The 26,596-nt window shown below is 33.6% G+C and overlaps 6 protein-coding genes across 10 annotated transcripts in view; 4 read left to right on the forward strand and 2 right to left on the reverse strand.

Moving 5' to 3' along the window:
• Positions 1-33: 33 nt before the first annotated feature.
• On the forward strand, positions 34-2,620 carry LOC126925141 (uncharacterized). Of its 2 annotated transcripts, none has more exons than XM_050740439.1 (6): positions 34-176; positions 360-574; positions 654-827; positions 906-1,326; positions 1,414-1,841; positions 2,258-2,620. In XM_050740439.1, exons 2-6 carry the CDS (start codon positions 374-376, stop codon positions 2,453-2,455), a joined length of 1,422 nt encoding a protein of 473 aa, XP_050596396.1. In that variant the 5' UTR covers positions 34-176; positions 360-373; the 3' UTR covers positions 2,456-2,620. The 2 variants fall into 2 exon arrangements, with proteins under 2 accessions (XP_050596396.1, XP_050596397.1); XM_050740440.1 differs by having other exon boundaries at positions 36-176; positions 1,429-1,841.
• Positions 1,868-4,587, reverse strand: LOC126925149 (uncharacterized). Of its 3 annotated transcripts, none has more exons than XM_050740456.1 (5): positions 4,135-4,587; positions 3,681-3,871; positions 3,386-3,574; positions 2,822-3,316; positions 1,868-2,753 (listed from the first exon to the last, which is right to left on the reverse strand). In XM_050740456.1, the coding sequence occupies exons 1-5, from the start codon at positions 4,237-4,239 to the stop codon at positions 2,648-2,650; spliced, it is 1,086 nt and encodes a 361-aa protein (XP_050596413.1). In that variant the 5' UTR covers positions 4,240-4,587; the 3' UTR covers positions 1,868-2,647. The 3 variants fall into 3 exon arrangements, with proteins under 3 accessions (XP_050596413.1, XP_050596414.1, XP_050596415.1); XM_050740457.1 differs by having other exon boundaries at positions 4,119-4,586; XM_050740458.1 differs by having other exon boundaries at positions 3,681-3,884; positions 4,119-4,586.
• Positions 4,588-4,830: 243 nt separating this feature from the next.
• LOC126925110 (uncharacterized) lies at positions 4,831-13,205 on the forward strand. The gene is made up of 9 exons (XM_050740361.1): positions 4,831-5,471; positions 6,088-6,428; positions 6,504-6,773; positions 7,015-7,166; positions 9,367-9,464; positions 9,632-9,992; positions 10,070-10,281; positions 10,592-10,927; positions 11,021-13,205. Exons 2-9 carry the CDS (start codon positions 6,105-6,107, stop codon positions 12,436-12,438), a joined length of 3,171 nt encoding a protein of 1,056 aa, XP_050596318.1. The 5' UTR covers positions 4,831-5,471; positions 6,088-6,104; the 3' UTR covers positions 12,439-13,205.
• A 216-nt stretch (positions 13,206-13,421) lies between these two features.
• LOC126925126 (large subunit GTPase 1 homolog) lies at positions 13,422-16,055 on the forward strand. The gene is made up of 4 exons (XM_050740398.1): positions 13,422-13,649; positions 13,752-15,138; positions 15,219-15,540; positions 15,690-16,055. The coding sequence occupies exons 1-4, from the start codon at positions 13,548-13,550 to the stop codon at positions 15,823-15,825; spliced, it is 1,947 nt and encodes a 648-aa protein (XP_050596355.1). The 5' UTR covers positions 13,422-13,547; the 3' UTR covers positions 15,826-16,055.
• LOC126925167 (RNA polymerase II subunit A C-terminal domain phosphatase SSU72) lies at positions 15,546-17,606 on the reverse strand. Its single transcript, XM_050740484.1, has 4 exons — positions 17,257-17,606; positions 17,031-17,174; positions 16,584-16,842; positions 15,546-16,488 (listed from the first exon to the last, which is right to left on the reverse strand). Exons 1-4 carry the CDS (start codon positions 17,337-17,339, stop codon positions 16,387-16,389), a joined length of 588 nt encoding a protein of 195 aa, XP_050596441.1. The 5' UTR covers positions 17,340-17,606; the 3' UTR covers positions 15,546-16,386.
• A 100-nt stretch (positions 17,607-17,706) lies between these two features.
• The window catches only part of LOC126925132 (uncharacterized), a 68,896-nt gene continuing 60,006 nt past the window's right edge, over positions 17,707-26,596 (forward strand). Inside the window, exons 1-2 of one of the 2 annotated variants that reach the window (XM_050740415.1) lie at positions 17,707-17,831; positions 18,485-18,596. The gene's annotated coding sequence lies outside the window, so the exon portion shown is untranslated. Of the gene's footprint in view, positions 18,109-18,484; positions 18,597-26,596 lie in introns of both variants that reach the window. The other variant, XM_050740414.1, reaches the window with a different exon arrangement.

Consider the following 26,596-nt stretch of genomic DNA (forward strand, 5'->3'; position numbering starts at 1 on the left):
GTTTGTGTGTTGGTACCCGTGTTTAAAGCCACATGTTGGTAAGACTTCGTCATTCGGTTAATTTAATTTTCAAAAGGTAATTACGATTTACCATGTTTAGGATCGAAGCAGTGGCTCGTTAAGAATTTTACTGTGTTTTGTATACATTTTTGAAGGGTTTAATTTATATATATAAAGTAAGTTCACACATAATTTTTAAGTTTCATACAATATTAAATGTACCGAAAATTACCAGTAAATACTTTTAAAAAGCTAAGCAAAATGTGCTACTGTTTGTTATGTATCCAAATGATTTAAGTGTCGTTTATTTATGCAAGTACAACCCAATTATATTCATAATTTATTTATTGAATTACTAGGTGAAAACGTAATAATGGGAAATTATGTTAATAAGTTTTTCCCTCGTAATACTGAGGCTTATAACAATAAAATGGAAAAAGAAGAAATAAGATGTCCATCATCTACTGATGAAGTAACTCTTGAGAAAGACATTATGGAAACTCCACCAATAGTTCGTAAAACATTAATTGATCCTAGGTCAATAACAAGTGGAATAAATCGTACACCAATAGAAGTAATTTTAACACAAATTAACATATATTTTCATAAGTTGTGTAATAATACACAATATATAAAATTCGTAATATTTATAGGTGAATTGTACACCACTTGGAACAAATAAAAAAATGATATCAGCAATTCCAAAACATTTACAGACTAAACGATATTTGGAAACAGATATAGATAAAATAATGCTATGTTTAACTCCAGTAAAACATTTTATGCCAAAAGCAATAGATATTCCAAAAGTGCAACTGCCAACAACGGTAAATTATGTATATTATAACATAGCTTAGAAATTGTATTATTATCACTAATTTATAAGGCTTACTTAACTATTTTAGGAAGATAAAGGTGCTGATATTCCTTTAACACCGACAACTAGTAATTTAAATAATGAAAAGGTAATTACTGATATAGAAAAGGAACGTTTTAATATCTTGGGACTTGATCCTCGATCTCCAGCTGCAAATTTTGACAGAACGCCAATTTTAATGCCAAAATCTATAAAACGTTTAAGAGCAAGATCTCAAGAATTTTTACATAGAGCTGGTAGTTACGATACAGATATATTTTATCCAAAATTTTCATATTGTGAAACATCATCACAATTCAATGTTACTGAAGTACAGGCTTTACCTAGTTTAACCGCAACTGATGTAAAATCTTTGAATTCAGTCATTAATGATTGCGATAACAAATCCAAATCTCCTGAATTATTATATTCTAGTCATTCATCTGGAAATGAATCTACTTCAGCAATTGGTGAGAAATTGTTCTTAATAATTCAAAGTTAATTTATATTACAATATGTAAAAAATTTATGTCAAAAATTTATTATATCTAATAAAGAAATATTTGCATCAGCAAAGGAAGAATTGGAAGATCAGAATGAATTTCAAAGAATCTCAGGGCAAAACAAGTTCAATGGTGTATGTGTGAAGAAGGATATAGAAGAAAAGAAAACATGTGTTACTAGTAATGATATAATTAAAGTATGGAGAGATTCATCGATATTGGACGAGTCTCAAGCATTAGAAACAAGTGAATTAGACAATGTACAAATTATTGAAGAAAAAATAGCACAAGTATCTAAAGAAGAAGTAATTATAACATTTGATGATGATAATATAGCAAAACTAGCTAATTTTGAAAGTGAAAAAACTAAAATAGATACAATTAGAAAAAAGAAAAAAAATCTAAAATCAGAAGTGAAAATTCCAATAGATGAAAAGAAATTTTCTAATTCTATTAATAAAGATGGAAGTGAATCTACAAAGGTACTTAATAAATTATTTCACAGACATGGTAGTTGCAGTATAGATATATTTTTTCTAAAATTTTCATATTATGAAACATCACAATTCAAAGTAATTGAAGTACAGTTTTTAACAACAAAGTTTTTAAAATTAAGTTATTAATGTTTATTATCACAAATCCAGTAAATCTAAATCACCACGATTTATTCGTTTATTTGAAAATGAGTTGGTGGATTTTGAACTAGCAGAAACCGCGCTGAAATTAGCACAATACAACTATGATTTATAATCGAGTTGTGAAGGTGCCGGTCGAGAGTCTACCGAGATTCGAAACCTGACCATACAGTCACGAGTTTAAGTCCAGTTAATCGAGTCAGTGCAGCTCTAAAATGTAAATGCTTATGCTTTATTATAAAGTTTTCATATTTTATTTTCAGATTCGAACTCCTCTCGGAAATCGTTCAAATAATGGACAAGTACAAACATTATTAATAAAATCACCACAACAGGTATTTAGGAACAAAGGTATTGCCTCAAAAATATTGCAAGAAAACACACCACCACACAAGAAACATATTACAAAATCGAAATTAGGTGGTATACAGTGGGATCCAGATTCAACAGTTATCATTTAGGGGTTTATTAATTTTTTATAATAGGACAAATTTAGACATAGTTTATATTTTTTATATTTTTTAAACAAATTCAAATAATTGTAAAAATTAATTATAAACATAAGTGTAAATCGATTGGAATAATGCGTATCTACTTAATATAAAATAAATAATCCTTTAAATAAACTTTCTATTATTTGTCTTGATATAAAATCATGGATTTTCCTTGTTGTTCATTTGCATTGCTGCTCGTACCTGAGATTTGGCTTTCTCAATTGACAACTGCAGATTTTCACTTGGTTGTACTAACTGGGTAACACTAAACAATATGATAATAATAATTTATTATGAAAGTACATTTAATACAAAATGCAATATGTAATATACCTTGGATCTTTTATCACAATCCTTTTTTTCTCATTTTCACTTTTTGGTATTAATTTAATAATTATATTATTCTGAGCCTTCTTTGGATTAGAAAATATATTCTTATTTGAAGTATCCCATTTTGCTATAGCACTTGTATTGACAATTTGTGGTTTGATAACTCTAACTTTGAGATTATTATTAATAGACTGTCCCTTGTAATTTTTTCTTTTGTTTCTTACACAGTCCAATTTTGATGTAGTTTCTTTAAATTCACTTGCTTGAATAATAATAGCTTCAGTTGGATAATAGGGACTTTGCAATGAATTAGATGCAGTATCCTCTTGATATTCAGATGATGTTGATGGTAGACTAGGTTCACATATTGGCCTTGGATCTAGACTTTGTGGTATACCATCATAAATAGAAAATAATGTTTCTCCAGGATATTGTTGCCAGAGGCGCTCTTGTGTCAGTGGTAAAGCAGGTGTTTTTTTTCTTCTATTATATTGTTCTCTAAAAGTTGTTATTCCATTATAATAACAAGCCAAGTTTTTTATGCTATTGCATAATTTGTTTACATACTTTGGAACAAATTTATCAGTATTTAGATTTAATACATCTTGTGGATTTTTTCTTATACGTATAGCTACTTCTCTTCGACGTTGAAGAAGCTTAGCTCTAGTTTCTGAGATACTTTCAAGTTCAGGTGCATAAAAAACATGTAGTGAACCTCCATAAAAATTTTTGCCGTCAATGAATCGCTTTGCTATTCTATATAATGTATAATGTAGGACACAATGACATGGATTATTTTATTGCCAAATTACAAAAATTCAATTATATGAAAGGTATTAGTGAAATATGAAAGGATATGAACCTTGCATTTTGTATACGATCATATTGTACATAATATGCTTCTGTAAATTCCTCTGTGGGATAATCAGACACTACATGTATCTTTTTAATATTACCATAAGGTTCAACAAGCTTTCTCACTTCATCACCTAATTGGAGTTTTGGCACTCCACATATCATTAAGTGTTTTGATTCATCATTTATTGTATAAACCTGTTACATAGAGCTATAGTGTCAAGGAAATATTATAAACAACCAAAAATGATAGCAAATTATAAAATAAACTACGTATTTAAAACAAAATTATTTATAAACTTAAATTTGTTATTATTTAAAGAAATTCATCATGTGATTTATGAAAATTGTATTCAATTTTATAATAAATGATATATACAATATAAGAAAGTAACTTATAAAATATTACTTATTACTAAGCATAATTTTATATATGATAGGATACAAGTTCGCAATGCTACCTTCACAGACGTCAATCTTTTCCCTTGTCTATAAGGAGGTCGTGTATGACACAATTTTTGTTGTACGTGATGAGGAAGCTTTGTTATGACGCATTTATCATCCATGATTTATATTTCCTTTTACTATATTTTTTTACAAAATTAGAGTTTTTTAAATATATGTAGTTATATGAAATTTTGTTAGAAAATTAATTATATTTAATATTTATATTTATTATTTTTATTGCACCACTTTACATTTTTGTACGCAACAATGCTAATTGTGCTAAAGATGCTAACTTGGCAACTTATAACAGGTAGCTCTTTTTACGATAGTAATGAAACATAAATTTTTATTCTTGTGGAATTAAATAAAATTAAATAAATATAGTAATGATAATAAAAATTTTATTTTTGATACGCACCTTAAAAATACAGAAATCAGATAACTTAAAAAGGTAACATTCAGGTATATTAGATATGATGTATGATATTTATTAATTTCCTAGAATCTCTAAAATATCTTAAAAATCCCTATCAATTTTTAAATTTTTTAAATTTTCATTATAAAGGTGAAACATTAGGTTAATACGGATATACTTTTATCTATTCTATATATGAAACGCTATTAGTTAATAAAATTCTATCATAATATATACATTACAGCAATTTATCAAAATCACTATCGGAAGTGGATATGAATGAAACGGATGTGATCATCCAAATGAGTAATGGCGCCCATAGTATATAGGGGACATATAATTTTCTCATTGTTTGCTCGTGTGTGTTTAAATTTACATCAATATAAAACGTGAAACCAAAAATTGTTTCGGAAATAATATAGTCATTTTAATACATATATTTCATCGTATTACTTGGAAAACATTTTTTATACAAACGGTGGAAATAACAAGTGATATTGTGTATAATATATATAAAAAACGTGATAACGTTCGGATTCGGTAGTGAATCTAAGAACGTAAGGAAGTATTAAGTTTTTAGCTTCTGTCTTGTTCCCCCATCTACAGAGTTGTAAGCTATAAAAAACACGACATTAAAGCGTGTGTCGCATCCAGAAGAACAAAAGAGAAGGATGGAACGAAAAAGAAAGGTGCGTTTCGTCTCGGAGCCACCCAACCAGATTCATCAGTAGGCCTTCTGCTGGCAACCCCTGCCTTAATTGCACGGGATATTAGAACATATAGAGAAGAAAACCGAAGTGAGGGAAAGTTGCTAGACATCTAACGGCGGCGGGCTGAACTATCGCCACTCGCTCGATCCACACACGTTCGGGAGATGTGACAAGCGTTTTACAGTGCAACAGCATCAAAGAAAATTTGTTCGCAATTAATGAGCAGGTTGTTTATCAGTTTTTGTAAACAAGCTTCACTTTGCATTAGAGAAATGTAGAATTTTTAATAAAGTTTGTCGAATTGGTTAGCTTCTCTCGAAAAATAATTCGTATAACCTTTAGTAACATTCCGATACCGATAGATTTTGTACTCGTTCTTAATTATTATATATTTCACTGCTATACTATATGATTAAAGGAAACTTGAAATTTATAATAATAAAGATAAATAATGCATGAAGTACGTTTCTACCAATAGAAATCGGTATTACATTTTCACATATTGTGAAAGTACAGTTTTTGTTCGTTTATATTTAAACGTTGTAGATCTATAGCTCATCAGAAAATGTGTTAAAACAACCGTAGTATTATTGCTACTTTATTGAAATTTAAATAGTCTTTTTAAACATAATAAATAGTGCAAATAGATAGGTCAGACTTCTAAGTTTTTCCATTTATTGGATAACCCAATAGAGTATCACATATATATGAGTATTCACCATATGTGAATTGAATAAAAATAATTTGAAGAATATATTAAATGTAACATTAATAAAGATTAGATAATGTTAAACTTACTTTATAGAATAATAATAAGAAACATATTTTGTGTTTATTTACAGAATTAACAACTGCTGTTATGTCTGCAAATACTCAATTTGCAAATCCTCCACCAGCTATAAGTTTACCTAATATGTCTGTTCCACCTCCTGCTACTCCAAATTTATCAGCTCCGCCTCCTAATTTGACTACAATAAACACATCTGGAAGTTATCAGCACAGATACACTAATCATAGAGATGGAACAAGGGGTTTCTTTAAACCATTCAGACCTTATCATGCACCCAAAATTGTTGCGGCTGGTCAAGATACGTTGCAAGATGAATTTGATGGCAAAAGACTTAGGAAATCTGTTATGCGTAAAACTGTGGATTATAATTCTGCCATTATAAAAAGCTTAGAGGTAGGATTCTTAATTTGATTTGCAAAGTTTTGTGATATCAGTGATAAATAGTATTATTACATATTTTATATGTAGAATCGAGTGTGGCAGAGGGATTACAGAGACAGACGTGCCCTACAGCCAGATGTGATGTATTACCCTGATCTGCTTCCACCACCTAGTTATGTTGACAATCCTATAAATGCAGTCACCACAAGATTTGTGAAGACTGCAACAAATAAAATGCGTTGCCCTATTTTTTGTATGGCTTGGACACCAGAGGGGAGACGCCTTGTTACTGGTGCATCTAGTGGAGAATTTACCTTGTGGAATGGTCTTACCTTTAATTTTGAAACTATTTTGCAGGTATTTTATGCCCCTTATTATAGTTTAACAGTAATGAAATATTTCTGTATATTTTTAATATTGTTTTGTAATTTATTATCATCATTTGTAACTTTGTGATTTAAATAAAAGATTGTATGTATAAATAGGGAGCTTTGGACATTTCCAAAACTTTAAAACTTGAATACATTGTATTACTTTCTGTGTAGAATGTATGCTAGTTTTAGATGCATTAATCAAATATTTCTTTTTGTCTGTTTAGGCACATGATAGTCCAGTGAGAACAATGGTATGGTCGCACAATGAGAGCTGGATGGTCACAGGAGATCATGCAGGCTATGTGAAGTATTGGCAGAGCAATATGAACAACGTCAAGATGTTTCAGGCGCACAAAGAAGCGATTAGAGGACTCAGGTATACCATCCACCACACTAGTCCTTACGTCTCTTGCGCCACTGTTATCGATGATCCGTCCATCCTTGCTGTAGTTAAGATATTGGACATGACTCTCATTCTCTTCCTCTTCTGGTTTTACAACATTTTTGTTTTAAAAATATTAATTCTTGTATGGGTACACAGGTGATTTCTAAAATTTTTCATAAATTGTATTTGAAAGATTTCCTGATATATTAGATGTATGGTGAAGATATTCTCAAGTTTTGAAAAATTTCTGTGATATAAAGTCTGTGATGAAAATACATTCCCCATACTACGTGATGACATCCGTATTACAAATTGATTTTCTTACTTTTTTTTATTAAGGTTTCATATATATATATTTATATATATATATTTGCATTTAATTTTAATATTTAATTGTGATATAAACTATGAGGCTCTATATTTAAAAAAAACTTAATGTGCTACAATACTATTATAAATGTTGTTACAAGTAATTCCAGTTATTTTTGCTTAGTTTCCCAAAATTAATAACTTTTTGAAACATTTTTACATCTTTATGTATCTTAATAATATTTAAAGTTGATCAGCAAGGATAGTGTAAATTTTTCTGCCAAATATATTGTACGTGTATCAATATGAAATTTATCAACTGTATTCATAGAGTCTTAGGGACCTAAATAAATTTACATGGTCCACTAGATTACAGTAGTATGAATTTATTATTTTTATATAGAAAGGTCTGAGACAAAAACAAAACAAATTGTAGGATAAAAGAAATTAGGTCCTTATGGCTCATAGTTTATGGAATTTATATGGTCAGGTTATTAGGTAAAATGTATATATTTAGAATGAAGAATAAACAAACAAGAAATATACAGCAATACCTAGTCGAGATTCCCATGGAATTAAATAAAAATAAATATCCTGTGTCCTTCTTTACATCATCCAAGTTTTCAATAAAGTTAAATAAAGGCAGTTACAGTATCATATGTCTCTGAAAATAAAAATAAAGTATTTTCTCTTTGGTCTGTGTCACTTGTGCCCTTTTGCAGATAAGAGAGAGAGTAACAGAGAGATATAACGAACTTCATGTACACTTCGGACATTTTTTTTGTGCAATAAATGTTGAACTTTTGAAAAAATATCAATCTTGGTATATCACTCGGTGGTCATGTGGCATCAAAAAGAGATTCTACTTTCATGATAATGGAACAGTTTGTTGCTTGATCAGCAGTGAATTTTGTTTGAGTGCCAGATATGACTGTCGAAGATGGTTTTTTGTTTATTTACAATATTTACACATAGATCTTCCTTTTATTACTGATGTTTGTCTATTCCGCGAGACGAATTCAGAGTAAAAGCCCACTACGCGCATTCTTAGACCACATATATTATCGTTATGTGAATAATTTTTTAAATTGTCCCGAAAATGAATTTCATTCGTGTATTTTTACGCGTTCCTATACACGTTTTTCGCACACATATATCATATATTTAACTCAAAAGATTTCATACACATGAAGAATTTTAGCAACCATATAATAGTAGCTTGTTATGTATCTGGTTTAAGTAATTTTTTGAAAATTATAATCCTTTATAGGTTTGTCGGTTGATCCTAACTAACTTCTACGTGATATGTTTGGGATTCATCAAGAATGCATGTGTAGATATACAAATACATAATTTATTTAGCAGATGGTACCATAAAAAAAAGAAAAATATTTATAGTATTCTTTGCTTGTTTCTTTGCATGTGTAGTATTTATTTAATAACCAATGACAAATCAGTAATAAATGTAAGCTATTATATGCTTTAACTTCAATTTCTAATGATCATATTTTGATGTCATATCATAATAATGTCCGTAAGATGTACCATATGCCTGAAATGTTCTATTGAATATTAATAAACTTTGCATATTCTGTCTCCTTCCACTTTGAATATATTGCAGTTGTATAAGGATAGAACTTCAATAAAAGTTAATAAAGCTCAACGTGTAATCAATCTTTCATCATACTATTCTATTATCTGATATTTTATACATGTGCCTACATGGGATAATAATTACTAAATATGTATTATACATTCCATAATGTTGTAATACTTGTTTCATTGAGAAAATTCTCATTGTGAGCATTTGCAAATAAAGAATCGCTCTATAAGTACATAACAGCGTATTGTTTGAATATAACATTTCTTTTTGGGTGGGTAGTTTCAGTCCAACGGATCACAAATTGGCAACATGCAGTGATGATGGAACAGTCAGAATTTGGGACTTTCTTCGGTGTCATGAAGAACGAATTCTCAGGGGTATATATTATATTATATTTTCTTTTATTATATTATATTTATTCTTTAACATTAGAAAAATATATTTTTATTTACATTTTATTTATTAATTAATTGTGGCTTCAACAAACAGCTCAATCATTAATACGAACTTCAATGAATTCAATATTCATATAATTATTGTTTAGGTCATGGTGCTGATGTGAAATGTGTGCACTGGCATCCACAAAAAAGTCTAGTCATCTCTGGAAGCAAAGATAATCAGCAACCGGTTAAATTATGGGATCCAAAGACTGGCCAGTCACTCGCAACATTACATGCACACAAGTCGACAGTAATGGATGTTAAATGGAATGAAAATGGAAATTGGCTGGTAACCGCGTCGCGGGACCATTTGCTCAAGTTGTTTGATCTTCGAAATTTAAGTCAAGAAGTTCAAACATTTCGTGGTCACAAAAAAGAAGCTTCTAGCGTCGCGTGGCACCCGAGTCACGAGGGTCTATTTTGTAGCGGTGGCAGCGATGGAGCTATTTTATTCTGGCACGTTGGGTACGCTTTCTGCAATTCTTAATCCTATTTTTTAATCTTATTTGTTACACATTATTCGTACTATGATTAATTTTTAGCGCCGACAAAGAGGTAGGTGCGATAGAACAAGCTCACGACAGTATAGTTTGGACGTTAGCTTGGCATCCGCTGGGACACATCCTGTGTTCCGGTAGTAATGATCACACTTCAAAGTTTTGGACACGAAACAGGCCTGGTGATTTAATGAGAGACAAGTATAATCTCAACACTTTACCTGCTGGATCGGCTGGCGTTGATGATCATGAAATTGGTACACAATATATTATGCGAATAATAACAACAATATTGTTTTTGTATTAAGTTACTGCACAAATTATGTCCGCTAGAGTGAATCTTCTACAAATTAGATTTACCACATCAATTTATGCGAATGCTACTTTTATAGAAGTCTTCAGATTTATCATTAAAAAAAGAACTTGTTGCATTTTTTATCATTGGTTCGTAATGCTTTGAAAAGACGCAAATCTAATAAAAAACTCCGGACAATATTTATGTAATAATTTCACATTTAAAAAAAGGGAATTTTGAATTTTTTTACTATTGTTTCGATTATTTCATAGCTGACGAAGCAGCTGTAATACCTGGTATGGGGCCAGAAGATAGAATCAATGCCGATGGCGAACCAGAAGACAAAAGCGGTGGTATCCCTGGGTTAGATTTGGATCATGCAGTCGACGAAGGGAAGAAATTTGCTAACAAGAAAGTTCCATATAGCAAACCAATTCCAAGGAATTTCCAAGCTCAATGGAATGAGATGGAGGCTGAGGATATGGAGCAGGTAGAAGCTCTAAATGCATTTGTGAATCAGTTGATCGAAACCACACCAGGAGCGGTACCATTGAATGAAGTGACACCTAATGGTATTATATTGTACGGAAAAATGATTCCTGTCGAACGTAAGCATTATTTATTTACTGTTAGTGGAAACATTCAGTACTGTAATATTAAATGAAATTTTGAGATTATTAAAATCATTGCTAATATTGCAGCCGGTTCTAAGTTAGCGGAAGCAATTAGCAAAGGAAATGATGCCATAAATAAACTAGTATTTTCCGGAGAAATAGAAGAGCTACGAGACGTTGTGGGTCCACCAGATAACATGGACGATTCCGAAGAATATTTGCAAGACGACAGCGAAATAGATTATTCCAAAGTTCCCGATATCGAACTTCCTCCACCTTTACCCAGTTCCAAATTTGCACAGAATCCTGAATTGCTGAAAGCGTTGAATCGCGGTGGAAAGCGGAAATTCGATCAACTAATCGGTTGGAGCGACGGTGGAGCCAGCGACAGAACATCGAAGATTCATCAACCGGTCTTTGGCGGAGTGATGACGGAAGACTCACAATCCAGTGATACCGACTTAAGGTACACGGGAACGAAATCGAATCAGCACTCCAACGAGACTAACTCTTTCCACAGTGGACAGGACGAGGATCTCAGGAAACTTTCTCATGGTGAAAATGCTCGAAATGCGAATCGCGATGAAGACTTACGGTTTAACATCTCTAGCGGACCTGGAAGGCCCAGTTCACGTTCCGATTACGATGTAAGGAGTAATTACGCGGATAAGGACTTTAGAAGTTCGCATGGATTCCCCTTGAAGAAGTCTTTGGATAACGACATTTACGATGACAGAGATCGGGACGGTAATTCGCGGTGGGACGATGAGAAATCATTGAATGATGGTCCCAGAAAAGGGGATGGTGGTTTTTCAGGGAACTTTGATAAACGTGATAACATGCCGCTAGCTATAGGCTCCGGCATAAGTAACAGCATACCTCATTTAGGCAACAGTATATCTCACATGTCGAGTCACCATAATATGCAAAATATTAATCCCAATATGACCCCGCCGATCCAAAGTTTAGTACCACATCCAAATATGTCTCAGCATCCTATGCAGAATAAACCGCTGCATCCTGGTATGCAAGGAATTGACGGTCCAATGCACATGATGCACCATCCTAACATGCATCCCGGTTTTGGTCCTAACGGACCACCACCCGGAAACTTTGGCCCTAACTTTAGACCGCCAAACGGTAATTTCGGGCCCAATCAACACTTTAGGCCGAGCCCATTACCTCCATTCGGACCAAATCAAGGACCGTTCGGTAATAACTTTCAAGGTTTGCCGAATTTCCGAGGGCCGAACTCAGGTCCGCCAAATTTTGACCGGCCGGGTTTTGGTCCTGGTTTCCGCGGTCAAAACCCCGGGCAGAACCCGCCAAATAATTTTAATTCGAATTTTGGTAATTTCGGAAATAAACTGGGACCTAATCGTGGCATGAACCGAGGTCCCAACGACAATAACATGGGAAGAATGGGAAGGAGCGGTTATAATAATCGTGGTAGAGGACGTGATGGCGATCAACCACGAGGGATTCGAGGAAGGGATAATTATTGAAAAATAATTAATTATTCGGGACGGAAGTATCTGTATGTTATGTGTACGTTGACATACTGCCGTTCGTTCTGCACGAATCATCCAATTGTTCCGTGCTGGGTTGTACAGTTGATCAATTCTAGACCGTAGAACGGCGGTATCCTATAAAAGTATCGCGGGTGTAAAATAACGGCCCATATCAGATACATTGCGAGCCACTTTATACTCAGTGCTAAAAAAGAAAACTCAAAAGTAGGCGTTCGAGTACAGCGTGCTTGGATGAAAGTATATTTTCTTTTTCCGATGGGACTTTATTTGAAGAGAACAATGTCCTTTTTCCAGAAAAAGCGACTGATTATCCATATTATAGATGGCTAGATTTCTAAATAATGCGAGAGATGAATTTGTGTTGGATGCAAGTGAGACTTCTCTTCTCCTCGACTTGTGGATACTTGCAAGTAGTGTACAAGCGTGGTGAATCTATACGAAGTCACAGAAATTGTAATATATAAAATATAATCAATGACACACTGGTATAATTCTGATTAAAAAAAAAAAAAAATGAGAAAAAATGGATTAGAAAAAGAAAAAAAACAACTGTTCACAAGCTGCCTTGCGAAAGAATTTTTCTTGTTCCGATTTCGAGAATTGATGAGCGCGCGGGAGTAGGGTAGAGAAGCATGTGAAGCATGTTGAACGTTTCATAATTGTTGCTGGTCGTCGAGAAAACTGTGAACCAGAACAGTCTACCTATCAATTATTAATAAAAATGAACTAAGATGCAGAAATTATTCCATGAAAGCTCTATCCCAGATTTAATTTATAGATATTAGACATAGATCTAGCTTAACTATATATACGAATATAGAAACATAGCTCAAATGTATGATGCATAAATATATATATATTTTTAAATTCTATTTGTAATATTTCACCGTGCATGGAATTATATTTGAAATATCTTTTGCAATGATTCTTATAATTATAACTTAATTAATTAGTTAATATACGTTACGTCTATTTCTTTAATGTTCCGCTCATGCTGCCATCACGTTACTTCTAATGTTCGATGGCTGTGATTTGTCTATGATGCGGCTGTGATTTCTTGAAGTCGTATAAAATCGAACACAATGGGTAAAAAAGGAAAAGTAGAAGGCAACAATTTAGGAAAGGCTTTGATTAGGGGACGTTTCGGTTCATCGAGAAATAAAAAAGATATTGATTTATCTATGGTAACGTAATATCTCTTTTCATAACCTATTTGTTTTGGTACATACTAAAATGAATTAAACTATAAATAATTTTCGATATTTTGACATTGCATTTTTAATTAGCTTCACACTGCCGAATTAAACGATGGCTACGACTGGGGACGTCTCAATCTTCAATCCGTCACGGAAGAAAATTCTTTTCAAGAATTTCTCTCTACCGCACAGTTAGCAGGAACTGAGTTTCATGCAGAAAAATTAAACATTAAATTCGTTAATCCAAAAAATGGAATCGGATTACTCTCGAAAGATGAAAAAGCAAAGATATTGGAGATGCAAAAAAAGAATAAAACCCTTCTGAAAATACCAAGAAGGCCGAAATGGAATAGTTCAACTACAGCTCACGAATTGCAAAGCAAAGAGAGAGAAGAATTTTTAGAATGGAGACGTTCTCTTGCTATGTTGCAAGAAGTAGAAGAACTGATGTTAACTCCTTATGAAAAGAATTTGGAATTTTGGAGACAATTGTGGAGAGTAGTCGAGCGTAGTGATGTTATTGTACAGATAGTTGATGCAAGAAATCCACTGCTCTTTCGTTGCGAGGACCTAGAAGCATATGTTAAAGAAGTAGATTCTAAAAAAATGAATCTGATACTAATTAATAAAGCAGACTTTTTAACAGAGGAACAAAGACAAGCATGGGCGAAATATTTTACAGATATTAATTTGAGAGTCGCATTCTTTTCTGCGACATTGGCAGTTGAAAAACAAGAGATAAAAGAGGAACAAGAGATAATTGAGGAAGAAGATTGTGAAGATGAAGAAGGTAGTGAAATGGAGGATGATGATAGTGATGGATCTTTGTATACTTCAGAATTTGCTTCGGAAAGCGAATATGAAAGTGCAGATGATGGTAGTAATAATACCATAACTGAAAATGAGGAAGTAAGTTCTAAGGAATCTAATCAATGTAATTTAAATGAATTGAATGATGCAATAGAGAAATTAAGTGAAAAAGATATAGAGGACGATACAAAGGTGGAGAATTCATCAGAATTATTAAACAGAGATCAATTAGTATCATTTTTTAAAATGATTTATAAGGGTGAGACATATACAAAAGGAATCACAACAATTGGTTTGGTAGGTTATCCAAATGTAGGTAAAAGTTCCACAATAAATGCGCTATTAATGGACAAAAAGGTATCCGTGTCTGCAACACCAGGTAAAACAAAGCATTTTCAAACGTTATTCTTGGATAAGGATCTACTTCTTTGTGATTGCCCTGGATTAGTAATGCCTAGTTTCGTTTGTACAAAATCAGAAATGATATTAAATGGTATATTGCCAATTGATCAAATGAGGGATCATGTACCTCCAATTACATTATTAGGTACTTTAATACCAAGGCACGTTATAGAAGATCTTTATGGAATTATGATACCTCCACCATTAGAAGGAGAAGATCCTGATCGTCCTCCAACTGCAGAAGAAATTTTAAATGCTTATGGCTGTATGTAATTATGTATTCTTCATGTAAAAATGCATGATGATTTGTATAAGTTTAGTAATTTATTTTATACTTTTATTTAGATAATAGAGGTTTTATGACACAGAATGGACAACCAGATAATCCACGTGCGGCGCGATATCTTCTGAAAGATTTTGTAAACGGTAAATTGTTGTATTGCGTTGCACCCACTACAGCAGAACAAGAAAAGTTTCATACATTTCCTCCGCGAAGAAGAATAATTTCGAAAAATAAGCATTTCCCACCTAGAACAGTACGTGTGAATAAAGGAAGTAAAACTACGTCTGAAGATTTAGATAAAGTATTTTTTCAAAATAATACTTCGAATGTACATGTAAAAGGAGTAATTGGAAAAATGCACGGTTTACATAGAATTAATTCAAAGTATGTAACATTATTGTATATTTATTAATCGATAAAGTCATTTTTGTATAATTATTGACAATAATTGTTCATATATAATAATAAGTAATGGAGCGTGTATACGAATTTCGTTTCGAATACTTTGATAATTATTGTAATTATTTTTTTAGGGATGCAGGATCGGTGACAGGTTCTACACAGAGCTTGTTGCTTGAAGAGAAACCGTGGAAAAAGATTAATAAACATTCAAATAAAAAGAAACGCGAAAAAACAAGAAGATTGTACGCTCATCTTGATCAACATTGATTTTACGAATATTTATATTGTATTATGAGAATTGAAGGCCTTTTCGCTATATAACAGCGGATCATATTTTGTAATATACAAATCTCTGAATTTATAAGCATATCAGAGACTCATATTGATTCTATGTACTACAAATACATTCTAATAACGGCATACATACACATATAAGAATAGCTTGCTGTTGTACTTATATGCGTATATATTATAAAATTAAAATATTTTATAATTTATATTCTTTGCTTTTTAATCTTTTCTAATCGTTCTGATACTAGCGTTTCGAAACCTGAACGAATCCAATAATCTTGCTTTTGCATATTTTGTCACGGATTACAGATACAATATGAATGTAACAGCAGATTTCTAGAACGATTTCCGTGGAAAGCAATATCTCATTAAACAGCAAGCGCGAATCGATTTCTTACTTGTTGCGTAAAAACGGAATTCGTTTCACATAATCTGATTCAGACAATGTGGTGGTACATTTATAGTATATATAATTTAGTCTGCTTTTATAAGTTAAGTCGTTGATGAACACCAAGTTGTTGATATACAACAAGCTTCTTAATAAAAAAGTACCGTGTGTAAGATCGTTCTTGCAAACTTTGATTCAAATTCGTGAAGTAGTTCATCTATATCGTTATCTAAATCTTCACTATTGGCCAGCTGGAAAAAAAAAAACAATTCTTTAGTTAGAGAAATAATTACAGGAGGACTTAAATATATACAAATGTGTAAATTTGAATGAATTCTGAAATTACCACAGTGACTAATTCACAAATAAGGAACGATCCAACTGTAGCTTCTTCATGATTATCTTGAATATCAATATTAATCAAATGCACTGGTTGACTATCTTCCTGAGTTCTGGATTCCATACATTCAATTACTTGATCATAAACACGCTCTTCGCATGTGATTAAAATATCAAATTTGTCCTTGGATAACTGAAATCGTTCTGGTTTTGGTTTTATTCTACGGTTTCTATCTAACATGTGCAATAAACCATTTTGTGTATAGCTAATGTTATAGTTAAGGAATTTTAGTTTCAATTATTTCATAAACTTTATGGTACTTATCGGAGATAATAATAAGAAAGAAATAGAAATAAAAAGATATCTATTTTGCCTTGAAGCCAATGGACTTCTCGTACAGATTTTGTGAAAAGAAGAAAAAAAATTTATTCATTTATTTGATAGAAAGGATACTATTGCTTGTCTTTAGATAAAAGGTCATTGTAGATTTCATCGTACGAAGTTCCAAAGTCGTAAATGTTTGGACGATCAGGTGCGTTTCCAGGAAGCTTAACTTTATCGCCAGTTCCAAAGGATTTAACATTGAAACCCTTTTTACTGAAAAAGAACAATAAAATAAGAATTCGTCTATTCAATATTTTATATAATTCATAGTTTGATTGCAATTAAGACTAATTACCTCAAGAAGGCATGAGCTTCCATGCTTCTATTCATATTGCTAGAACATATCACAGCTACGCTGATAGAGTTTGGCGTTGGCATTGTTTCGAATAGTTTAGCGATATAAAAAAAAAGTCGGGATATAAAAAAAAGCGTAATGTCACTTAACCTTAAAGATCGTTACGCTGCCTGTCACATCCGGTATATCTGTTAACGTACATAAAATTCTAGGAAGTGGTTTTTTACTACGTTAAGATTGCAAAAATAATTTGAATCAGTGGTCGCGGAAAATTCTGAAGAATTATACGACTAAAATGATTCTCAAGCGTTTTCTATTTATCGCCTGCTCATAGTAAAATTTGTAATGAAAGTCCTACATACACTTTCTCACGTTTGGCAGGTTCATCGTTAAACAGTGACATCTGCGTTTGTACGAGAAGCTCAGCCGTTGTAAGCATCGACAGTCAGTAATGCGACAGACGGTGCTGTTTGTGGTAAATGTTGAATTTTTATCGACCAATGCTCGATGACGTCATAAATAAGCTTCGAACCCGCCAGTTTGATGTGCTTCAAGGAAGTTGGCGCAAATTGAAGGTAGAATTAATCACGAAATATTCGGGTTATACGATGTTTGAAAGTTTTGTATAGTGAATTGTATACGCAGTACTTTTTTTGTACATTCTAACCTAATTTGTATACATATACTGGTGTAAAGCGTACAGAACGTAGTGACATTCAAGTGATACAAGTTAGTTAAGCAAAGTGTTTACACGTGTGTAGCAGATATATTCATGCAGTTTGTATACATATGAGCACATACACGATGCTAGAAATAAATGCATACAGAGAAATGTGGAAACGTGAGATTTAGGTTAGTAATAGTTCAATATGTGTTTGCTAATTCAAGTCATTTCGTGGGATTCGATTGCTATTTATTATATAAATTTGGGGAATATTTGTAGGATTTGTGTAACATGTTATTTATCGTAGAAATTTAAACATTTATATTTGTTCCAAGTGCCTTATTATAACTTTTCTTCTTTCGGTATTTTACTACAGGTATATTAAAAAAATGTATTATTTTCTTGTTTGTTTTCTTTTCTGTGTATCGTATCTAATATCTAATAATATCTAATATATATAATGTTAATTGTCAATATTATTCTAATTACCGATTACATATGGACGGGGAATATCTTTCAAAAAGCGAGTTTTAAAGACACGTAATATCATTTTTTTGAAAATAGGAATACGAAATGTGAGACGTCACTTGTAAGTAGCCTATCGAGAAGGAAGTGTACCTCTTTTGGACATTTTTTACTATGGAACCTGTCAGAGCAGTTTCAAGACGACGATGCGGTGAGTTCAAAATCAATAAATAAAACAGTAATTCGCCGCATAAAAACGTTATCGCGTGATATATTATAATTTTATACCTACACATATGTATAAACATATTATATAGCCTCGGTGTATTTCGTTTTGATGCGTGTGCAACTGCTCTTGCTTAATATTAATTTTTACATCGATATTTCTCGAAAGCGAAATTTTTATAATTTGGAATGGAACATTTGTTTCAAACCATAAAGTCTTTTATTGAACAGCAATAATGAGAATTTTATTGCGTATTTTAATATTTTAATAGTCTATTGTTTATTCCATTTTTTAAATTTACGGCATGATAGTAATATAAGTAATAAAGAGATAAAAATCCATGGAAAAAGAATATCGAATGAATTCGTGGTTAAATCACGCAATGTTGTACGATTGCAAATTTGTTTGCAAAATCGTGAAATAACAAGCGTCGTCGGCAATGAAAATTGTGGGTTCTGGGCTGGAATTAAGGCGGAGTTGGTATCTCGATCTCGACGAGACTTTAATTTTGCGATCGACTAATCCTTCGATCCTTTTTCATTTCTAAACTCTTCTTTCAGTGAATTTTTTTTTTCTATTTACCAATCACTTACAATTGGAGGCTTCGTTTTCGTTTACATGCCCGCGGACAAATAAATTTACAAACCAAACATCGTAAATCAAAGTTCGTTTCGTGGCTTCATAGAAAACTAAATTGTACTTTCTGTTGAAATACCTAAGTTTAAATATTTCAATATCTAACTTGTTTCAAGCGTTTGAAAATTTAGAATGCTGCAAAGCTAAAAAGTTCAAGTATTTGAGAATTCGAAAAACTCGGCAGATTCGAAAAGCTGATAGCTTGAAAGTCTGAAAATTTAGAAATTTAGAGATCCAAGAACTTTGAAATTAAAAGACCTCAAATTTATAGGTAAAACGATCGAGTATCGAAAAATCCTAAAATTAAAAAGCTCGGATACTTTAAAATACAAATATGTCTATAAATTTAAAAAACCAAAAATTCGAGTATTTAAATTAAAAATTTCAAGGATTTTGAATCTTTCAAACGTTTAAGCGTCGAAACGTTGCATGCACTTGTTGAATGTTCAAATCGTCGTATTTTAAGCTATTCAATGACGATTTGATTGAGAAATTGTCGTTTGAAAAGCGTCAATTGTTGCGACACAGAAACGATCTTCAATCTGCATTCGTCTTTAAGTTCGTTTCTTCACCGGTTAGCTCTGTTCATCCCGGCTGGTTGCTGCAACTCTTTTCGTCGTCTCGTCGTTGAGCAAACTGGTCGACGATTGTCGAAACCAATTTAGATCCGCGACTCGTCTTTTTCTATTGTCCTCAATGGATCTCGTTACCCGCATACTTTGTGCTTTTACCATGAAAGAGAACGTGTTTCTTGATCGTTCAACGTGTGACTCGAATAAAACAAATTTCGAAGAGAGACGATTACATTACGCTGGTATTATCAAAGCTATCAAAACGATCGATTTAACATTTCTTTTTCTTTACAAATATACACAAATATACATACTTTTAACGATTAATTTAATTAAATATTTATCGGGGTAGAGAGGTTGTCTATTTTAACGATTATGGGCTAGATATTAAATATAATTAGACTACGGATATTTATGCGATTTCATGCCAAATTTCACGCAATTTATTGGTTTGAATACAAATACTAAAGAAACGAAATCTAAGTAGAAATCTGTTTTACCCACTCGGTTAATACTCGCCCATTGGTGAATATTCTATTTTATATTTTATACGGTTTTGCGATTTAACCGAAATCAAACCGAAACTATAGGGATACATATAAAGATAGAGCGTGTGAGTGAACCGAAAAAGCTATTCTATAGGAATAAAAGGTCGAACGCCACATGGAGGCTCCTTGTGTCCTTGTCCAATGACGCATGCACATTCGTACAGTAAATATGTTAGCGTAACACCGATCAATGAGCGGCGTCAGTGTGCATGCGTTAGTGGATTAGACGAGAACAGAAGGGGTCTCTATGCAGCGTTCTCTTTCTATGCCCATGCCGCATTCAGTTACACGGTAACATATGACTCGCGTACTCCATCTTTGTAAATCTCTATGACCGAAATCGAACTGAAACTAAACCGAACCGAAACCGAACGTGGCTAGAATATAAAATATCGCGTCTAAATAACATAAAATCGATTATTTTAAAGTTATAAGAAATATTGAATTTATGCTTTAACCTTTGTTTTCTATTATTTGTTTTTATTCGCCGAAGTCATTCATCGTACTGCGGTTTTAAACGTCGATATGTAATTTTTACATGTTACACGGTGAATTTCCTGAGACGACCGTCGATACTAAGATCTTTAAAACGTTTCGTTAAAACGAATTAATACCTCTTTATCCCCAACGGATGGTAAAATGTCCATCGTTAATGGATGTCGGACGAGGTACAAGATGTCCGCGTATATTGTACGTACATACTAGAAATATTATAAAGATGCCAGTCACGAATCTAAATTGAAAGAACCGCGCTATCGGGATGAAGGAATCTTGCGACGCGTGTTTAACGAGTCTGAACAGTTTCAAACGGCTATCTTTTTGCTTTAATAAAATCGCAATAAAAGGACACGAACTCCTTTCGTTTCCTTAAATTCACGCGAGAAAATTCATCGGGAGAAATTCATTTTTCAGTCTTGAAATACAAACCTTTCTAATTTCTACTAAAATTTTGCAGTCTCACTCGTGGCAAATCTGTGTTACTAATTATTAGACGAATAGCACGTCGAACTACCGATTAAAAAGATACAAAAAAAATGCAATATCGTAGCATAAAAATAAAAATTTAAAACAGGTCGTAAATTTTACGCAATTTTTGTTCCGCGATCAGATAGTTGGATAGATAAAAAATTTCTATTTGCAACAGGAACTATTTATTCTTTCCATTTTCCTTTATGATCCAATCATATTTTATCGCTCCATAAACCAGCATCGTAGATTAAGATGGCATTAATGTGCAACAAAATGTTGGACTAACTGTTGTTACGTACGCTCATCTTTTAACTCAAGGTTGATGTAGAAGTAAAAAATTCGTAACTGAAGGTTGTACGATTGCGTGCGTGACACAAGAATGATGTAACTAAAACAAAAAAAGAAAACAGGAAAAAGTAAATGCTTCGAGAGAGGAATTTTAACTTTGCTTAATTGTAAGTGAAATACCATCTTTCTTCTAATAGCCTCAACTCGCGTTGTTTCGCTTCGATCTTCTCAAATCCGCATTTATCTCGCTCCAGTCCCCTTCAATCTTCGTTATTTCGCTCTATTTTCTACCAATTACATTTGAGTACACTGTCGACCACAAGTAACGGGACTTTGTTAATTCTAAACCTAAGCTTCGATAAAATTATAATAAATCCGTATAAAAATCGGCCAATAAGTATCGAGTATATTCGGTAATTACAATACTCGTTTATGCAGTCGGGGACAAAAATAAAGGTGCAGATAGTGGAAGTAGATATCGATGAAGTTTGATCGAGCTAATACCAGTGTTATATGCTTCAGTTTTATTTATTATATATCTCTATTGTACGTAAAATATGTAGCAAACAAATTGAAATTAATATTTACTATTATTATGTATTATAGTTAAACCGTTAAGTCGTAGTTAACGAAACTTCAACCATACCTATTATATTTCTACTACCTTTCCACTTATTTTTGTCCTCGACGGTATATGCCATCGATTACTTGTTCGGATACTATCTTGTCATCTTTTGTTCCCTACTTTTCCGTACATTTTCTTTCTCTAATTCTCATTTTTTTCTATTCTAGTAGTGTACGCTACCGTGCAATCCATTAATAAATACGAGGCAGCCTTCGTTGCGCCTTATTATCGGTTCATCGAAAGGAAACAGCGTCATCTCGTTCCCGTGCATTATTACCTCGCGCACGTTGTCCGGCAACGATTCCTTCGGCTGGTTATCACGGATCCTTGTAAATTATTCCGCGTGTGTACGCAAAGACGGATGTCCTTTGACTTATGGATATTGATGAGGGACGTTCCACCGGCGTGAGCCATCTTGTCGACGTTTGACGCATGTCGTCTGCATAAAATGGTTGGCCGATCGTCATCCGCGCGTTGCAGGCACCCGTTAAATTATAATCTAAATTATGGGCCAGCTCACGACTCGAATAACAATCGTTCAACAACCTTGTGCCTCTTCTTTCATTTTTCTTCTCCGCACTTTCCTCTCTTCTTCTTCTTCTTCTTCTCCTTGCGATCTAAATTATGGACCATTCCATATTTATTCTTTCCTTTTCGCCTTGTATCTTGCCTTCGTCTTCTTATAATTTAAATTACGGGGGAGCTCGGTAAACGAATGTCAATCGTTCGATAACTTTGCGTTCCCTCGTTCTTCTTTTTCCTATTTCCTCCTTGATTTTCATCGTCTTCTTCCTAGAATATAAATTATGCTCGGTAACAGCGTGTCACTCTTTCAACAGCTTCTTCGCGTCTTCCCTTTCCTTTTCGTTTTTTCTCCTTTTCCTTCTTCGATCTTCATCCTCGTCTTCTCCCTCGTATAGCTACAAATCATGGGTCAATCACTATCAATAGCTCCCTATCTTTTCTTTTCTCTTTTCCTTCTTCTCCTTCGTCCTTCTCCTTCTCGTCCTTTCATCGTTCTTCTCCGGAACAGTTTGTTAAACGAATGTCGATCGTTCGATAACTACCCATCGTTTCCTCCCTTATTGTTCTCTTCCTTCTTTCCTCGTCGTTCCTCTTCTCTTTTTCTTAGTTTCTTAAAGCGTATATTTGAGCATAAATAAGTAGGATTTGCGAAACGGTTGTCACGCGACTCGAGCGCGCCTCGACTTGCAGAAAAATCCTTCGCACGAGCTAGTCGAATTAATGGCCATTCGCAATGAGACTTTTCGAGCGGCCAGTTGGTCAATTGCCAACATTTGGAGGCACTCGCCTCGAAACGACGGAATAATTCTCATGCTATTGAGATAGATCGACAGTGCAGGTTGTTAGCTATGGTGTTCAACTGGTACTTTGTGTTAGAATCCGTTCGTCTGTCAGTATGAATCCATCTTTACGCGTATCTATCGATAATAGCTATCATCGGTATAGTTCTATTATCTCTATAATGGGTCTTCCTTAGAATTTAGTATCGTTTGAGTCATAAATCAAGAGGCACGAAAGGACGACAGTTACAAATATTATTTTTGAAAATGTTCCTTGAAATCTAGAATCACGCGTGCTACTTTTCTTTGTTATAAATCAATTTATGGAAATAATACATATTTCTTGTTTGGGATGTCGAATACTAATCAAACACCTGAATAACGTGGAATTCACAGCTTTATAAAGAGCGGAGTTGATCAATTTGGCTCTTGAGAATTGAAAATCAACCACGTATCTGTATAATGAAATTGGGACGCAATTGTAAAAAGTAGAATCGATCGGAATTTGCGTTTCGAGATACGAAAAACTGATCCTTCGCGTCGACGGATCAAAGATTCGATCTTTTCCGTTCGTAAATTCACGTTCACGCGATGAAAGTCGCGATAATCGCGTTCATCAGTTTGGCTTTTCAGCGACTCAAATTCGATCCTCCGCTTCCTCTTCGAGAGACCAAAAATCCGATCTTATTCTCGGAAATTCGCACAACCAAATATTTGCTTCGCAACGAAGCAAAAAACACGGGAGGATAGAGATTATCTTCAAATCGAATTTGTTTTTAGCGTATTATTCGTTTTCGATATCGAAGTATCGAGTCTGATCTTCGGCGCTCGCATACCGATCGAGGACAGATCGTGCCGCGAATCAAACAGCACGTTTAACGACATTTACTGGCTGGTTTCACGCTTTCACGGTATACAGCCTGGCATCCTCGATCGATCGGAGAACGTGGCGCGATTCCTGCCGCGGAAACTCGCGAAAACGCGCCATCCGCGTCCGTGACTTCCGTCACTTTCATCGCGCGTGCCGGATGAACGCGTGGATATCGTCGACCTTCGAGTTATGTAAATGAATTTTTATCACGTTCGCTAGCGTACTTGTAGCGGTATAATTTTGTCATTTCGTACTACTTGATGAATTTAATATTCATAAACGCAGACCATACAAGACACTTGCAATAAAACTAACTTCGATATATCTGAAAAGGAGGAACGATTGGTTAGATTCGAAGTTGAAAGCATTCAAAGAATCTTTATATTTCGATCTTTTTCTGATCGTAGCAAAGAAAAAGAATTTCTAACGTTTTAAGCCGATGTTTGTTGTTCATATTCTGTTCAAATGGAAGATATCTTTCTTAGAAGAACGACAATCGGGTGAAAAATAAAATTTCATATTATTTAGTTACTACTTTCGCGTGACTACGGAGATACTATGCAAATAAAATGCGTCGAATCTGGTAAAAAGACGTTTCGTTGAAAAATAAGAGCGTGCGCCGATACTTTTTGTAGTCACCGTATGTTTCACATTTCATTTTAAATTTCCATCGAAACGAATAAAGTGGCGATTTCCTAAAAGTTATAAATTCCATTCGAATTCTCAAGTTTAAATATAGGCACGTCTATTGTGTAATTGGCGCAACGACGTTCGATCTCGTTCAACTGCACGTAACGACGTTATGATCTATTTATAATGTAAACGGAACTGTCCCACTCTGGCTGGAACGCAACAGAACGGGTTTATAAAGCAACCTTAACGAAGGGAAACGCCGTGAACAAAAATGACGGTCGTGGGTTAAGGAAGTTCGTCGATACGCGCGAACATTCACAACCTTGACAGGGCATTGCCCCAGCATCTCGCGGAGACAGACGAGAACGTTGTACGTGCTCCGCTGGGATCTCCAGGAGTCACGAGAATCCTCGTTCGAACACGGCCTAGAAAGTGGACAAATATCGTTTACAACGCGATACGCGGCTCACCGTAAACGTCTTACGAGTTGTCTGCATCAAAATTTTCATCGACATTCTCGTCGGTTTGTTGATCGTGTCGAGGAACCCGTGTTTCTTTTCTTGCGACCGTAATAAAGATGCGCGTGACGATAGCATCGCCGAGAAATTACACAACATCGCACACTCTTACGTTCTTAATTGAAAACGAAGTTTTTCCTTCGTATTTTAGCGCCTGGGGTGAGAACAATTTTATTAAGGGAAGATCTTGGTGTACCAACAGTAAAAGCAAGCGATTCTTATTCTTATTTTTAAACTAATTACCGGTTATATGTGACTATACTTGCATGGCGTGTGTAAATTTGTCTTCGAGGTACAAGCGTGATCTTTTTTAGTTGAATTCTTCTTGTTGTTTATCAACTTTTTAAACTGACGTGCACGATAACCGAAAAACTAATCGATTGATCGGTTTTGGACGAAGCACGTTCGCTTTATTGCAAAATTTTCCGGGCATTAAGTTATTGTGAAATTTTCGTTCGATTATTTAATCGTATAATATGTTTTTAAAGGATATAAACTCGATTTATCAGTGGAAGAAAGCAAATGGAACTTTCCAATTTTCCGTGTTTATTTTTTCAAAAATAGTTTCAACGCCAGCGTAAACTATCTTTGAGAAAATTTCTTAACTTTTGCATTCTGACGATTGTGACGAATGCCACACCGCGTGTCAACAATGGTCAGAATCGAGAGAATCGAAATGAGAGAATGACATTTGTACGGGCAGGAAGATGTATAGCGATTAGTAAAGGTATTGACACGGACCAGCTGAAATAACTTTTTATTCGATTCTTTACCGAATTCTTAAGTGGGACAAGAGTACATAAAGATACAGTGTCGTAAATACTTTGGAGTTGGACTTTGGATTGTTGATATTGTTATAATTTGCAGCAGTCAAAGATTAAACATTATTTAAGAAATTAAACGATTAAAAGAATATTTTTGTTTCATCAGATAGAAAACGATACTTTATCGAAGATCGGTAATGAAAAAACGACAGAATAAAAAGAATCCACCACTTATGAAAATATATCTACAAATGTAC

The sequence above is a fragment of the Bombus affinis genome, chromosome 15 (genome assembly GCF_024516045.1).
Source record: "Bombus affinis isolate iyBomAffi1 chromosome 15, iyBomAffi1.2, whole genome shotgun sequence".
In the NCBI taxonomy this organism is placed as follows: domain Eukaryota; kingdom Metazoa; phylum Arthropoda; class Insecta; order Hymenoptera; family Apidae; genus Bombus; species Bombus affinis.